Source organism: Haliotis rufescens, unplaced genomic scaffold (genome assembly GCF_023055435.1).
Source record: "Haliotis rufescens isolate VD_foot unplaced genomic scaffold, xgHalRufe1.0.p SCAF_2, whole genome shotgun sequence".
Lineage (NCBI taxonomy): Eukaryota > Metazoa > Mollusca > Gastropoda > Lepetellida > Haliotidae > Haliotis > Haliotis rufescens.
The window spans coordinates 612,250-628,888 of NW_025963890.1; the positions used below are offsets into that span (position 1 = coordinate 612,250).

The 16,639-nt window shown below is 40.8% G+C and overlaps 1 protein-coding gene across 7 annotated transcripts in view; it reads left to right on the plus strand.

Annotated features, from left to right (window-relative positions):
- Positions 1-16,639, plus strand: part of LOC124115611 (solute carrier family 4 member 11-like) — a 115,210-nt gene that overhangs the window by 31,437 nt on the left and 67,134 nt on the right. For 4 of the 7 annotated variants that reach the window (XM_048399460.1, XM_048399455.1, XM_048399456.1 and 1 more), the window contains exon 2: positions 9,902-10,071. In XM_048399460.1, the coding sequence (XP_048255417.1) occupies positions 9,906-10,071 (166 nt within the window). In that variant the 5' untranslated portion in view covers positions 9,902-9,905. Of the gene's footprint in view, positions 1-2,345; positions 2,488-7,084; positions 7,231-9,901; positions 10,072-16,639 lie in introns of those variants that run through there. The other 3 variants (XM_048399461.1, XM_048399459.1, XM_048399457.1) reach the window with 3 other exon arrangements.

Sequence of the window (16,639 nt, forward strand, 5' to 3'; positions counted from 1 at the left end):
ACCTTATAGTGAAACAATATAACAGTCGCAGTATAAACTGAATTCTATACCAGTGGTCAAGAAAGGACCATGTGGAGCATGCAGACAACTGAAGTCATGCCATGTAACATTGAAACCCTTTCATCACCTGGTCCGGTTGCTCAGTGGGAAAACAGTGGGTTGCAATACTAAACATGATATGCGAGGCTGCAGGTTTGATTCACGTCATGGAATAGCATGTGAAGAAAACTAGGATATTTGACCAGTGAATAATTAATATTAGATGCATATTAAAGGCTGTTTATATAAGTAAAAAACCTGCAATATTTGTACATTCATCCTACCTTGTGTAAACAGATCGTCATTTGGTATGCCTCAGAGTGAGATTGACCAATCAGGGAGCAGGACTATTAACCCCATATGAGCCCGTATACAATCAGTAAAAATCCAAGATGGTTGTCACTGACCCAATATGAGACTGTATACCGTCAGTAACAGCCATCTTAGATTATGCACCCACCTCACATATTTCATGTCAAAATTCTGGTACAGAAATTCGTTATTCGTTTTTTGTGTTTTCATATCATTAGTTGTGATGCGCAATGACATAAATTTTTTAAGAAACCACGTTCGTGACTTTATTAGTAAAAAGTATAGAGATAAAGTTCACAACAGAGGCCACAGATATATAAATAGCAACAGCATAGAACATAATGTAGGATAACGTCACAAAACAAGAAACGTGACGCCAATGACGTCACATGGTAATAGAATAGATAGCAGCTCGTTGTTAAGGAAAAGCGGCCTGCTATCAAGTTACAGATTTCTGTTGACATGCGGGCATTTTTATGATAATTCTATCCATTTTAGCTTTAATATTTGTTTAAAGGTTTACATTATATATTCCATTGTTGACATTTGTGTTTACATGAAAGCGTTGTATCGGAATCAATCTTCTGGTCTTGTTATTTATACTGGTTGTAGGTGTCCATGCAGTGTTTATTTTGACATGACGTGTGGGATAAAGAGGACAGATAGTGTAAACTTTCAGCATGATAGATTTGTAAAGGTGTCTTCAGTTGCCGGATACAGATTTTCTGCTAACCTAATATGACAGCGTAACCGTCAACTAAAGACACCATAACTAACAGTAGAAACATCCTAACTCAGCATCCGCCTGATGAAGGAGCAAGACGTAGCTCTGAAACAACATTACAAAAGAAGTGTGTCATGCATGTATTGATGTTCTTCCAACTGCCAAATGTCTATCAAAGACTACAATACTAGGAGCAAGAGTGGCAGTAGGTATATGAAGCACAATAAAGCCTTCGTTTCACTACAACCCTCCATACTATCTCCCGGCCTTGAGTGGCACAAGGTGATTATCAGTCATTTCCCTTTGTGCTTTTGTTTCTATGAATCACTGACAAACATCATTACTGTTGGCTTTGTGTTAATTGTTTCCCTGGGGGGGACTTAATGTGATTCTTCTCCAGTCCAATTAATATTTCATGGATGCGTGTTTCTGGTATCAAGCTTCAGAAGGCTCAAGCTGCCTCTTTACACAAGACATGCAACCATTTTCTTATCCCAAATGTTATACTAGTATATTAGGTGAATTCTTATATCCTTATATCTTAACTGTGCACGGAACACATGAGTTTATTATGATTCTTATCCAAAACATAACACAACACAACACAACACAACACAACACAACACAACATAACATAACATAACATAACATATATATATATATATATATGGGGGACAAGTAAATTTATATATATATCAGGACAAGTAAATATATATATATATATGGGGAACAAGTAAGTATATATATATATATATATATATATATATATGGGCTTGTAGTCCTATAGTCAATGCTCTGCATGGGTGCAATATGTTGTCCCCTGGATATTACTGGAATACTCGGCCCCTCACTCACTCACTCTGGTCATCCAAAGCCACATAAAGTCTGCTATTGTCTTTTGTTAATAAAAGTATTTTCCATTTTTCTGTTTTTCAAAATATTTTAAGAAATCAATAATGGCATCATATGGTCATGCATTTGAATACCTTCCTGAGCTGACTGAGTCTGAAAAAAGACGTAAACCTCCCACTCATAGATCTGATGTTTATGAGATTAGAATTCTGATGAGCAACGAGAGCTGCTTGATATTTAACAGGTGCTAGCCACCTCAAGTTTCAATTTCGAAATACCAGTTCTCCGTCTTAATCCCACACTATCTGCGAGTCTGGAAGTCCACCAATAACAACAAGCACCAGCATCCCGCCAGCCAGTTGTTTACCTCCAGTTAAACCCAGCTTACCTGGGATGCTCGCGTTCACACACAAACCATAAAGACTTATAGATTTTTGGTGAGTCTGAAACTGGATTACCTGGCAGTATTCCTTGTTTTCTGCATGTGGTAATCTTGGACGTGTCCTTGGGTTGAGTTCTAGTATTGATTGTGGTAGATGGACCTGCTTCTTGATAGACAGGTATGTTGTGTTTGTGACCGTTCATGTTTCATCACCTTATGTAGATGTCAAAGGGCCGATGTGTGTACTGATGGAACGTATGCTGTGACAATGACTGTACTGATGGAACGTATCTGTGACAATGACTGTACTGATGGAACGTATGCTGTGACAATGACTGTACTGATGGAACGTATGCTGTGACAATGATTGGAAGGAGCACACACAAGGGAATTATCTCACGTTTGTAAATCTTTGCAAAGAAGCTTCATGTTCATTTAAAATTATTGAATTATATTTTTTTCATGAAAAAATTGTGTTAGGTTTGAAGGTAAATTTAACAGTTCCTGGGTTTTTTCATTTTTAATTTATTTAAATTCTTTTTAACTTACTCTAAGTAACATTAAGTTAAAATATGAGAGATTTTAACCACGAAAAAGTAATGTAAAAAATATAATGTAAGGTAACTATGTCCATAATAATTATAGGTGTCAACTAATTTGTCCAAACTAAATGTTTGTATAGTTTTTGCAATATCTGTATGATATTAGGATAGGTTCATGTTAGGGTGGACGGAGGTTCAGATTTGTTGCAAGAGCTGGACTCGGTCTGTTCACAGACTGGAACTAGACTGCCAAGACGGGGCATGTTATATGGTTGCTTAGAATGAAACAAACAGGAAATGGTGATTTGATGGTGATGTATTTGATACGGGTATCATAGTTGTGTTTAAGACTTTCATTGCACTGTTTTGGAGTTTTCAGCCTACGAATGTTTTGTCAGATTTTGGTAAAATCCAATTTTCATGTGCCTGGCAGTTCATCCTGAATGATAACAGCTGTTCTGAATTAATGGAGGAGGAAGATAGATTATTAATAATATTGATTCATAAATTGTTTTGTATTTAAGTTCATCAAATTCTAATCTTATTCATCAGGAGGTCATATTGTTGCAGATTTTATTAAATTCAGAGGAAAAGCCTTCTAAGTTTACAAAGCAAGTGTCTCATTCAGGAAGTAAAGCAAATCTGACATTGGTTTTATAAAATCTATAAACTCACACTCAGGTAATCTCTGTTCAGTTCACAAAATGATTTGATGCAGAAATGTGGATTAAACAGCAGCTAGAAATTTTGCTCATAATAACCATAGATACCCTGACTCCATATACAAAATTCAGTGGTTAGGTTTCTGGAGTTGATGCTTTCAATACAACTGGATACAACACAATACAACAGGCAGTGTTTATGGTCCAGTCTCAATGCCCCAGTGGCAGTAACAGCTGCCCGATCCCTTCATTGATTAACCCTTTGCCTGCTACACAGCTGCCCGACAGAGAAGGCTACAGGCAAGTACTTCCAGTCGTCCACGTGTTCCATGCTCACATTGTACACCAGCTCACTTTGTCTACATTTGTTGGGAAAATACATATCAGATGTTTTGGGGACACTGCTTAGCAGGAATATTGTTTAAACAGATCAGAGTCCGAGATCACATGTAATACCAGCATGCTTGTGGTGGATGGTTAACTGGAACCATGAATGCTTTGTCATCCTTGTCAAATAATAGCGGGGGTTTTCATCGGGATTTTCCCTAAAGGAAGGCCATGTGCTCTAGTGTTTGTGAGGAGTCCATGTGCGAAATTGAGACATTGGTTGTGTGTTATTTGGGTAATATTTAACTGCTAGCTTCATATTCACAATTAATTCACAGACTCAATAAGAGTGGATTTGAATCAGATTCCCTATGACTACCATGTTCGCCGGCCTGGTCCGGCCTTATAACAGTGATCATGGTGATTATTGTTGTGTGGTAATCCTTTCCTCAGGAAGGGCCTACTGTAAACATGTATGTGGAAATAGGAACGCATAACTACCACAATGAACATTAATTTTCAAATTGTACAATGTCCCCTTTAGTTGAACGCGTTTCCCAACATATGATTATTGAACCTCTGAATGTGTTTATTACTCCAGCTGTATTGTCAGTTTGGATAGATAAACAATAGCAAGTCATTATTGTCAACATTGTTGATGCACTGTATGTTATTGTAACAGACATGCACTCTGGGTTTACAGGCTTGTAAATAGGAATACTTGATATGAGAAAAATGTTTCCCAAATAAACTGTCCTTGGTAATTCATTATTATTACTAGTAGTAGTAGTAGTAGTAGTAGTAGTAGTAGTAGTAGTAGTAGTAGTAGTAGAGAATCAGCTAGTTAATAGTTTCTGAATCTTTATTTTGGTTGAACGCCACCAGCCCATAACAACATATATATGAAACAAAATGACATGTTATACAATAACACATACGTGTTAGTAATCTCATATATTTAAAATATTACTGCATATTTACCGAACCATTCTATGACCAGTCTATATTATTACCACTTTCTTGTAGTTAATGGCAATATAAGGTACACCGTAATTTCTTTATTTTGCTAAACATGAAAGTTAGAAAAGTATGATATGTTGGTATTTTCCAATATTCATCTGCAATATATTTCTGCTCTATGACCTTAGAGGAAATAGGAATTGTCCTCTGTTAATTTTCAATTGCATCATTTACAAAATCCTTCCTGTCTGGGGGTACCATGTCTCCTCCCTCTGAGATGTGCTGGAACATTACTTGATCTTGGTACCCCAAGTGTAAGTAAATATCTCTCTCATTCAAATGTAGCTTTAAAATGTTTATAATTTTATAATTTTAAAGTATTCTCGATTACCGACTACCATTCAGAGACAAAATTATTGCTGTCAATAATGTTACATTGTATTAAACTATATGTAACAAGTTAATGAAGTGTCCTTTTGAAGAAGTGTCCAGTTAATCAAGTGTCTAGTTAAAGGAGTTTACATTATGAAATTGATTGCCTGACTGTTCACAAATGTCAGGTTGATAACAAAAGGGCACTCCCACATCATATTTTGGCTAAACATAGTTCCATATTTTGAGAATGTATCATGGAAGACTGCTGTTAGCAATATTCTAATAATATCATGGTGGGGGACAACAGAAATGGGCTTTACACATTGTACCCATGTGGGGAATCGAAGCCGAGTCTTCGGCATGATATGGAAAGCTTTAACCACTAGGCGACCCGACCGCCCCTTATTGTGGAAGAACCAGAGAGAGGAAGCAGGGTATATATATATAAGAAAACAGTGTTCAGTAGGTACTGCAGTGAGGCATCTCACCTCCTCCATGTCCCTGATGGACTGCCACCATGGTCTTGTGGGAGAGGTTCGATCCCTGGCTGTGTCATACCAAAAGATGTTAAAAGATGGTACTTGTTGCTTACCTGCCTGATGCCTGGCATTAAGTGGCTAAAACAAGGACTGGTCAGGTCGGAGTCAGAAAACTGTGACTGAGTGGGGTATTCATGTCAAATTGTGATGTGGTATATCAGTGGGCTGGCACTATAAAATAGGCATTAGTCCGCACTAGTACAAGCAGCCACACACACACACATGTGCATGTATGTCGCCATATAAGTGCAATAATCTTGAATGCAAGGTTAAACCCCATTTCACCTGACCATGTCCCCTGTATACACACGGTCGAGGCATTGGGTCAAGCCTTCAGCAAGAGATGGGAATACATGTGAAGTGAAGTTGATTTCCTTCAGTGGCCAAGTGCCAGTACTGCAGGGTGTATTTTGACTATTAACATACTTTTTATCTACAATATATTCTAAAAGTGTTAAAATATTCTTAATCTTAATTGAAGTATATGTTTTTTTAAGTAATAGCTTTTAAAAAAAATATCACTTCTAGTGTAATGTGAAAACACAGACCCAACCAGAAGTGTTATACATGTTAAAGAGCTGTCAAATCTGTCAGTATAGAAATACGCAATTCTTGGTTAGGAAACGTGAAATGTGGAAGTCCCTCTTTATAACAAAACACAGATAGCACCATAATAGAATCTGTGTAAATATCCCATTTGTACAATTAGACTTGCTCCAAGGCTACTGAAAGAAAAGTCCATGGATGTGTCGTAATTCCATCCTCCAAATAGGCAAGCCTGGTCTAAGGACTCCAGTCTCTTATAGGGACAACTTGTTCTTATTATTTACATAATCTAGAAATTATGGTTTAAATAATTATTGCCTTAGAAACTTGTGCACGTCTATAGTGCGATATACAAGAATAGTAGCTTATAAACAGAGCAGGGTATCGGCCAAGGAAATGTCAGATTTTCCGTATGATAAGCCATGTTTATAGCCCACATGCTTCAAGCTCAAATTTCTTCAGGAATTCCACAACTTGAGTCTTGAAGAGATGGCTGTGATTGAACAGTCAGGCCCAATATACTGGTGGTGTCCACGTGAGTGAAGGTGTGCTAGGCAGGCAGTGTGTACACTGATGGAGCAGACTGTGGTACATCTGGGAGCCTGAGTGTGTAGACTGGAGAAATCACACGTTATCACCACCCCCAACCACAGTGATCACCTTGGTTGAACTCCTCGCTCTGACCTTGGTGTAGGGGTGTGAGTGCAGTCAGCTGATGGCATTCCACTCTCCATGGCTGCCCTTCACATGGCATAGCCCTCCCTGCACCCTGGGGAGGGGGGCGAGAGGGGGCGGAGGGGGGCACCACAGCACTGGTGCTTCTACAACAAGTGGAATGCTTTGACTTCTCGGGAATGTCTTTCACCGATCTTCTGGTTTCTAAATAAACCAGAAGCTTGTTTTCATATATTCTGCAAGATTATCACAAGAGCAACACCAACTCATCTACACCATTTCCTGCCTATATCTGGTAACAGGTTTCTTTGTATATTTTGAATCACAAACCGTTATAAGATGGAGCTTTGCTTTATTTTCTTCCTGACATAATTCCTGTATTTCATGACGTTATTAAGATGATATATAGCCAACATTGTTCCATAGTGACTATTTTTGGTAAATACAATATTTTGTTTCTTCTTGAAGCTATTATTAGATGGTGTCATTTTTCCACAAATTGGATTGGGTATTGTTACAATAATCGGATGCCCTGGAGCCCATGCTGCACATGCCACGGGAGATCTCCATCACCATCTGCTAATGTATATTCATCAACTGGAGTAAATGAGACTTTCTTCCATTAGTCACGGAGTGAGAGTGAGGTAGAGTGGGGAAGAGTGGGGTGTCATTGTTATAGCTAGTGTCTCGTAGCCCATACCTGGTCCGATGTTATATTTTTGTATTTTATTGTGTGTGTTTGGGTTGTAGTATGAAGTGTATACAACACATGACACTTGAATAAACATTTCTCTCTCTCTCTCTCCCACATCTCTCTCCCCACATCTCTCTCTCTCTCTCTCTTTCTCTCTCTCTCTCTCTCTCTCCCACATCTCTCTCTCTCAGCCAATGATATCATATGTGGAAAAACTGAAATTTAAGTTTTAAGTTGTTATCAATACCTCTCAGCCTGCTAATCAGATGAGGAAAACCTAGCCCAGGTAAGTGATACCTGTAATGTTCCTGAAGGTGTTATGGCTACGATGAATATGATTCATAGATCCACAGTATGCCAACCAGTGTGTGGCTTTGTTCATACAAAATATCAAGTCAGGCTGCACATATTCATAGTTCCAGAAGCTGACCAAAGTTCTCTGGCAGAAAGTCTCTGACTGTGGCTTAGCTTCATCAGATGGCCAGTTGTAGCTCGAGAGGCAGGAGAGGCCGTGCAGCAGCTCTTCAAATGTGGCTTTGTACTTGAGGATTGTCCTTATAGTCTCAGGAAAGTCCTCTCTCTGACACATTGACACATGTCTGTCACCAGGGTGATCCTGGGATCAGTTGGTGTGACCTAGTGTTGTTGCGCAGTGGAACTGAATTTTTGAGCGTGGTTTAACTTAAAATGAAAACTAATTGCAAATTTGTATGACTTACCTTTTTTGAATGAAACAAGGAACTAAACGTGATAACCTATTATAAAACTATGAAGATCTATAAGGAACTAAACGTTATTACCTGTTATTATGTGAAGGAAAGATGAATAAATCTCAAATGAAAGAAGCTAATGCTAATTCTAACAGTTACTCGTAAGGGAGTCTTAACACTGTCTAACGCTGTCTAACACCATCTCTCTAACCATCTAACTAATCAGCTCTCTAACGAACATTCTAACGAACTCTGACCAACTCTCAAACCATCTAACTAACCAGCTCTCTAGCGAACTCTGACCAACTAACTTAAATTTATGCACACTACGGCCTTATATTTGCTCACAACCCTCACATTTCACGTGCAGTCACAGCCATATATGGTGTGTTCAGGCGATGCGATCGTTATGCATCGGGTGCGTTTTGGAGAACAGATTCTTTATTTAAAACTCAAAAGACTGCACGTGAAGTGCGATCTATAGGCTCCGGGTGTGTTTTGGAGTGAATCACGGGGAGGTGACCTAGTGAGGCCACCTAGTGTCGTGACCTCTGTCACCTTGGGCTTGCTTCTATCAAACTGGTGTGCTGTGATGCAATGTAAATACTGGTCAATGTGGCCATAAATCTCACTCACTCACTCACTCACTCACTCACATCTGGGATCTATAAGCAACTTATTGAGTATTAGAATATGGCTGATAACTAGTTGACTTGCAGTTTATCTCCATATCATAACAATTTCTGAAAGTTTTCCTTGTAGCATTGATGGTGCAAGTGGGGTTGAGCTGGGTTGGATCCTTGCAATGGTGGGTGACCTAGTATGCTAGGTGTTCCTGGCGTTCCTCATTTTCCCGGGGCAAGAGAGTTAACTGACTCTAAATGTCCAGTTGCTGCCTTGCCGAACTAAGCTTGAATTTCTGGGTTCGATCGTAGCGCCACCAGTGGCTATTTCAAGTTATGTCGTTCTATGTCATATTGACCAGTCAGATTCCTGTGCACCTCTCATATCACTTGCATTTGCTTGAACAAAATGGCAGCACCCAGTCAACATGATCTGATCGATGATCAAGGAATACATTGTAATAAAAAGGGTCTTACTTCGCAAAGTGCATCAAATCCCGTGAGCACCTTGATAAAAAGCATAAAAAGATTTGGAAGATGTCTGTTAACGCCCATTTGATGGTACACATCTTTGGCAAATCCTGCAGTCGACCGAAATCTGCATGTTGAAATCCAAGTTGTTTACAAACCGGATGTCGAATTTATTATGAGATTGGACTATGCATAGACTCATTAGTCCAACCAAAATATAGCTCCATAAGTGCTGCCCAGTTCAGCAAGGGTGGAAACTGGACTTTTACAGTGAGTTAACTCCCTTGCCTTGGGAAGATGCAGCCTGAATCCATAAACAGTTTAAGAAAATATTGCACATTTTTTTTTTTACTAGTGTGACCAGAGTCACATGTGACATGGCAATAAAGTGATCTGGCGTCTAACAGATGCAACTGACCAATCAGAGGCCTTGATAGGATAACGAGTAATGCTGGTATTGTGTTTCAGGGAGATGAGTGATACAGAAGAGGAAGTACAGGTGGTTCGGAGGAGGGAGAACGGCCCCCCAGTGGACCAGCTCCACCTGCTGACAGTGCCGGGGGATGACGCCCCGCAGCCTGGGAGACTCAATGGCCCCATCTTGAGACACAGTGTCTACTCCATTTCTGGGATTCCAGGTGAGGCAGGCTATTTATTAACAAAAATCAGATGTGCATCTGTTTAAAAATTACCAGCCATATTCTGGGTTGACTTTTGGCTTAAAAAGAAGGTGTGGGTGGTCTAAGGCACCACAGTTATGCTGAGTTACGTCCCTTACTTGTGCCATGATCCTCTACTCATGGGTTTAAATCCAACATTCAGCCAGATGATGGTTCCTGATTTGTCAACACCAAGGTGCTTAACACATGTGACCTCTGTCACCTTCGGGTTGCTCAGCACAGACTGGTGTGCTGTGATACAACATAAATACTGGTCAGTGTGGCCATAAATCTCACTCACTCACTCACTCACTCACTCACTCACTCACTCACTCACCCACCCACCCACCCACTCACTCACTCACTCACTCACTCACTCACCCACCCACCCACTCACCCACTCACTCACTCACTCACTCACTCACATCTGGGATATAAAATCAAGTAATTGGCTATTAGTTGATTATGACTGTTAAGTAGTTGACTAGCAGTTTATCTATAGACCATAACAATTTCTGAAAGTTTTGCATGGAGTATTGTCCCTTTAATTTACATATATACTGAGTCAAATTAAAAACTTCACATTTTGAACAGTGATCACATATATGCTATACAACGGACAAATGTATCAGAGAAGGTAATTTTTAATCATTAATGTCCAAAGAAGGATTATAATTAACGGTGGTAACCATAATTTGTTCCAAGCACCTACGGTATCATTTTCCTGAGGCAAGGGAGTTAACTGACTTTAAAAGTCCAGTTTCTACCCTTGCCGAACTAGGCTGGAATTACTGGGCTCGATCGTTGCGCCACCAGTGGCTATTACCAGTTATGTTAAGCCTCTCCTATGGACCAATCAGATTCTACCTCTCGTATTTCTTGCATTTGCTTCACACAAAATGTTGGCGCCCAGTCAGGACGATCTGATCAATGATCAAGATCTATATTGTGATAAAACGGGTCTTACATCGCGAAATGCATCAAATCACGTGAGCACCTTGATTAAAAACGTGAAAAGGTTTGGAAAATATCTGCTGACAATGAGTTGGCGGTGCACATGCTTTGCAAATCCTGCAATTGACCAAAATCTGCACGACAGTTACGAAGGTAATTTTTAATCATTAATGTCCAAAGAAGGATTATAATTAACGGTGGTAACAGGTGGTAATCCTGCAATTGACCGAAATCTGCACGACAGTTACGAAGGTAATTTTTAATCATTAATGTCCAAAGAAGGATTATAATTAACGGTGGTAACCATAATTTGTTCCAAGCACCTACGGTATCATTTTCTGCACGACAGTTTACGAACCGGATTACGATTTCGGTGTGCGATTTTGATTGGACTATGCATAGACTCATTAGTCCAGCCAAAATGTAACTCCATAATACCAGCCTAGTTCGGCAAGGGTAGAAACTGGACTTTTATAGTCAGTTAACTCTCTTACCTCGGGAAGATGCTATGGTATTCGGTAATAACATCAACAGTTTAAGTCCAAAGCACGAGAATCTGATGGCACACAAGTTCAGTAGCATGTATGGCCACCATGTGCGTTGACAACTGCCACACAATGCCTCCGCATGGACCTTGTGATGCTTGTGAACACATGATTGGGAAGACGACGCCATTGTTGCTGCAAGATGGTGCCAAGATCTTGCAAATTCTGTGGGTTGGTTCTGGAGAGTGCGCAGACTTCTGCCAAGAGCATCCCAGACGTGTTCGATGGGATTGAGGTCGGGAGACCTTGACGGCCAGTCCATGACGTTGACTCCTGCATTCTGAAGGAAATTCCTTGTCAAAATTGCTGTGTGGGGTCTGAAATTGTCGTGTTGGAAGATCAAACCGGGTCCATGTGCTGCCATAAAAGGCAGAAGTTCTGGTGCCAGTACCTGGTCGCAGTAAGCAGCAGCGTTGAGGTTGCCACGGATGACAAGAAGCCTGGAACGTGCTTTGCCATAGAAAGCACCCCACACCATGACACTTCCGCCTCGAAATCTGTCAACTTCCTGTACACAACACTGGGCGTAAAGTTCATGACGGCGCCTCCACACCCTCGCCCTACTATCAGCAAATCGAAGATTAAATTGGGATTCATCACTGAAGACGACTTGATTCCAATTCCTCTGAGTCCATTGTAAGTGTTGCTGTGCCCACAATTGACGTCTGTGTAATTGAGTCAGAATCGGCCCGCAGTATGGCCGTCATGCTTGAAGGTGAGCAGTTCTCAGACGGTTTCGAACTGTTTGCGCACTCAGTCTACCCCTAAACAGTTCATTTCTGGTTGATGTAGCCGTCAAAAATCGGTTACGGAGGTGATGCAAGACAATCTGATGATCCTCTGCATGTGACCTCACACGTGGTTGACCTGGCCAAGGGCAATCAGCGGTGGTACCCGTTTGCTGTAGATGCATCTGTAAATTATTAAAAGTCCGTCGACTACAACCAATCGTCCTTGCGCCCTATCTACGGACATTCCCGTCTGCAACATGCCGATGGCACGTTCACGTTGCACATTTGAAAGGCGTGGCATGACAAATGGCCGTAAAGACTTTTGTTTTCTTGTGTTTTTCTTTTTTGTTAATGCCTGCTAACAAGTATGGCTGAAAACACGTGCGGTATTATGGCCACGTGACCAGTTGCACGTGAAAAAACAATTTTGCCACTATAGTGCTGTGCACATGATTTTGATCGATTCACCTGCACAAAAACGGGTGTTATCTGAAGACAATATGTGGCCCTTACTGTTTAAATACACAATAAGGGCCCACAATGATAACTGGTCAAAATGTTAAAATTTTAGGATTGTGAAGTTTTTAATTTGGTTCAGTATATGTTCCCAGCATCTGGATTGTATGGGGGGGGGGGGGTGTGTGTGCAGTGTAACGGGTCTGGACTGTCAAGGTTCCACTGTATTGTGAATAAAATCAATGAAAATCTTGTGCTTCTGCATACAGTCTGTCTCTAAGCTTTATTTCTTAACAATCTTCTTCGTGCAATCCATGTAATGAATGCTCTTTCCTTCCCAACCACGTTCTTGCCAGGCAGTGGCTTAGCAACCAGATCCTGCTGTCCATCGTCATGGCATTGAGAAATGCATGCTAATACGTGGTCCAGGGGTTGTATTGAATCCCATGTCAGTTAGCCGAATCCCGCAATGCCCCTTTCTCTCAGAGGTAACCGGCCATAGGGCCGTGATCTGTGACAGGCCTTCCTTGCAGCCATTGTCTGAACCATTGTCCCCCAGTCTCGCCTAGAGGCGTTTGTCCTCTCTTTGTTTGCGTGATGGACTGTCTATTCAACAGCCCTAAAATACAATTATCTTCCTCCATACTTCCCCCCTAACTAATTACCCTCTCCTGTTTGCTGGAGCTCATCTTCATTATCCGTTTTACTCCAACCTATTTTTGTGAACTCCATTCTATATTTTTAGTCACACAAAATAATGTAATTTTGATTCACTCCATGCCTTTAGTTTGGTAAATACCTGGACGTCTCCCTCAAGAGTGGACCGCCTCCGTGGCCTAGTAGTAGCGCGTCCGCCGGGAGAGCATCATACCAAAAGAGGTTAAAAGTTGGTACTTGTTGTTACCCTGTCTGGAGCTTGGCATTGAGGGACTAAAACAAGGACTGGTCGGCTCGGAGTCAGTAAACTGTGTCTGAGTGGGGTATTCATGTTAAACTGCGGCATGGTATCTCAGTGGGCTAGAACCGGTACTATAAATCAGCATCAGTCCAGACTAGTACAAACACAAACACACAATAATCTTGAACGTGACATTAAACCCATTTCACCTCACCTCACTCAAGAGTGTGGAATCTATCTCTCTAGTGAGGGCTGTATTTGTTCTACCTGACATGTCCTTATTTATGGGGGAGGGGGAGGTTGTTGGCAAGTGTGTGTAGTGCACATATAACCCTTGTGTTACAGACTCATCCATGTTAGTCATTGTGTTATAGTCATTGTGTTATAGTCATTGTGTTATAGTCATTGTGTTATAGGCATTGTGTTATAGTCATTGTGTTATAGTCACTGTGTTATAGACACTGTGTTATAGTCATTGTGTTAAAGTCATTGTGTTATAGTCATTGTGTTATAGTCATTGTGCTATAGACATTGTGTTATGCATTCACTGATAACCATGATTTGTGGGGCCATTACTGACCACATGTTGTATACGGCTTATACTGACATGTTGGAGCCAGGATGTTTCACAGCTGGAGAAGTCCCATAACACCCTGTAACTGAAGTGCTTCTCATAATCTGGTTTGGGGTTATTATTCCTAGTGTACACAGACACTAGCTGATGGTATAAACCTGAAATATTGGTAAAACTGTTGACACATGTCTGTTAGTGATATTCTTGGTTGACTCCAATCTCTGTTGGTGATACTCTTGGTTGACTCCAATCTCTGTTAGTGATATTCTTGGTTGACTCCAATCTCTGTTAGTGATATTCTTGGTTGACTCCAATCTCTGTTGGTGATACTCTTGGTTGACTCTATTCTCTGTTGGTGATACTCTTGGTTGACTCTATTCTCTGTTGGTGATACTCTTGGTTGACTCCAATCTCTGTTAGTGATATTCTTGGTTGACTCCAATCTCTGTTAGTGATATTCTTGGTTGACTCCAATCTCTGTTGGTGATACTCTTGGTTGACTCTATTCTCTGTTGGTGATACTCTTGGTTGACTCTATTCTGTGTTGGTGATACTCTTGGTTGACACACTCTCTGTTGGTGATACTCTTGGTTGACTCTATTCTCTGTTGGTGATACTCTTGGTTGACACACTCTCTGTTGGTGATACTCTTGGTTGACTCTATTCTGTGTTGGTGATACTCTTGGTTGACACACTCTCTGTTGGTGATACTCTTGGTTGACTCTATTCTCTGTTGGTGATACTCTTGGTTGACACACTCTCTGTTGGTGATATTCTTGGTTGACTCTATTCTCTGTTGGTGATACTCTTGGTTGACTCTATTCTGTGTTGGTGATACTCTTGGTTGACACACTCTCTGTTGGTGATACTCTTGGTTGACTCTATTCTCTGTTGGTGATACTCTTAGTTGACTCCGTTCTCTGTTGGTGATACTCTTGGTTGACACACTCTCTGTTGGTGATATTCTTGGTTGACTCCATTCTCTGTTGGTGATACTCTTGGTTGACACACTCTCTGTTGGTGATACTCTTGGTTGACACACTCTCTGATGGTGATACTCTTGGTTGACTCCATTCTCTGTTGGTGATACTCTTGGTTGACACACTCTCTGTTGGTGATATTCTTGGTTGACTCCACTCTCTGTTGGTGATACTCTTGGTTGACTCCATTCTCTGTTGGTGATATTCTTGGTTGACTCCACTCTCTGTTGGTGATACTCTTGGTTGACTCCATTCTCTGTTTGTGATATTCTTGGTTGACTCCACTCTCTGTTGGTGATACTCTTGGTTGACTCCACTCTCTGTTGGTGATACTCTTGGTTGACTCCACTCTCTGTTGGTGATACTCTTGGTTGACACACTCTCTGTTGGTGATACTCTTAGTTGACTCCATTCTCTGTTGGTGATACTCTTGGTTGACTCCATTCTCTGTTGGTGATACTCTTGGTTGACTCCATTCTCTGTTGGTGATACTCTTGGTTGACTCCACTCTCTGTTGGTGATATTCTTGGTTGACACACTCTCTGTTGGTGATATTCTTGGTTGACACACTCTCTGTTGGTGATACTCTTGGTTGACACACTCTCTGTTGGTGATATTCTTGGTTGACTCCACTCTCTGTTGGTTATATTCTTGGTTGACTCCAATCTCTGTTGGTGATATTCTTGGTTGACTCCAATCTCTGTTGGTGATATTCTTGGTTGACTCCATTCTCTGTTGGTGATACTCTTGGTTGACACACTCTCTGTTGGTGATACTCTTGGTTGACTCCATTCTCTGTTGGTGATACTCTTGGTTGACACACTCTCTGTTGGTGATATTCTTGGTTGACTCCACTCTCTGTTGGTTATATTCTTGGTTGACTCCAATCTCTGTTGGTGATATTCTTGGTTGACTCCATTCTCTGTTGGTGATACTCTTGGTTGACACACTCTCTGTTGGTGATACTCTTGGTTGACTCCATTCTCTGTTGGTGATACTCTTGGTTGACACACTCTCTGTTGGTGATATTCTTGGTTGACTCCACTCTCTGTTGGTTATATTCTTGGTTGACTCCAATCTCTGTTGGTGATATTCTTGGTTGACTCCATTCTCTGTTGGTGATACTCTTGGTTGACACACTCTCTGTTGGTTATACTCTTGGTTGACTCCATTCTCTGTTGGTGATACTCTTGGTTGACACACTCTCTGTTGGTGATATTCTTGGTTGACTCCAATCTCTGTTGGTGATATTCTTGGTTGACTCCATTCTCTGTTGGTGATACTCTTGGTTGACACACTCTCTGTTGGTGATATTCTTGGTTGACTCCACTCTCTGTTAGTGATATTCTTGGTTGACTCCAATCTCTGTTAGTGATATTCTTGGTTGACACACTCTCTGTTGGTTATAT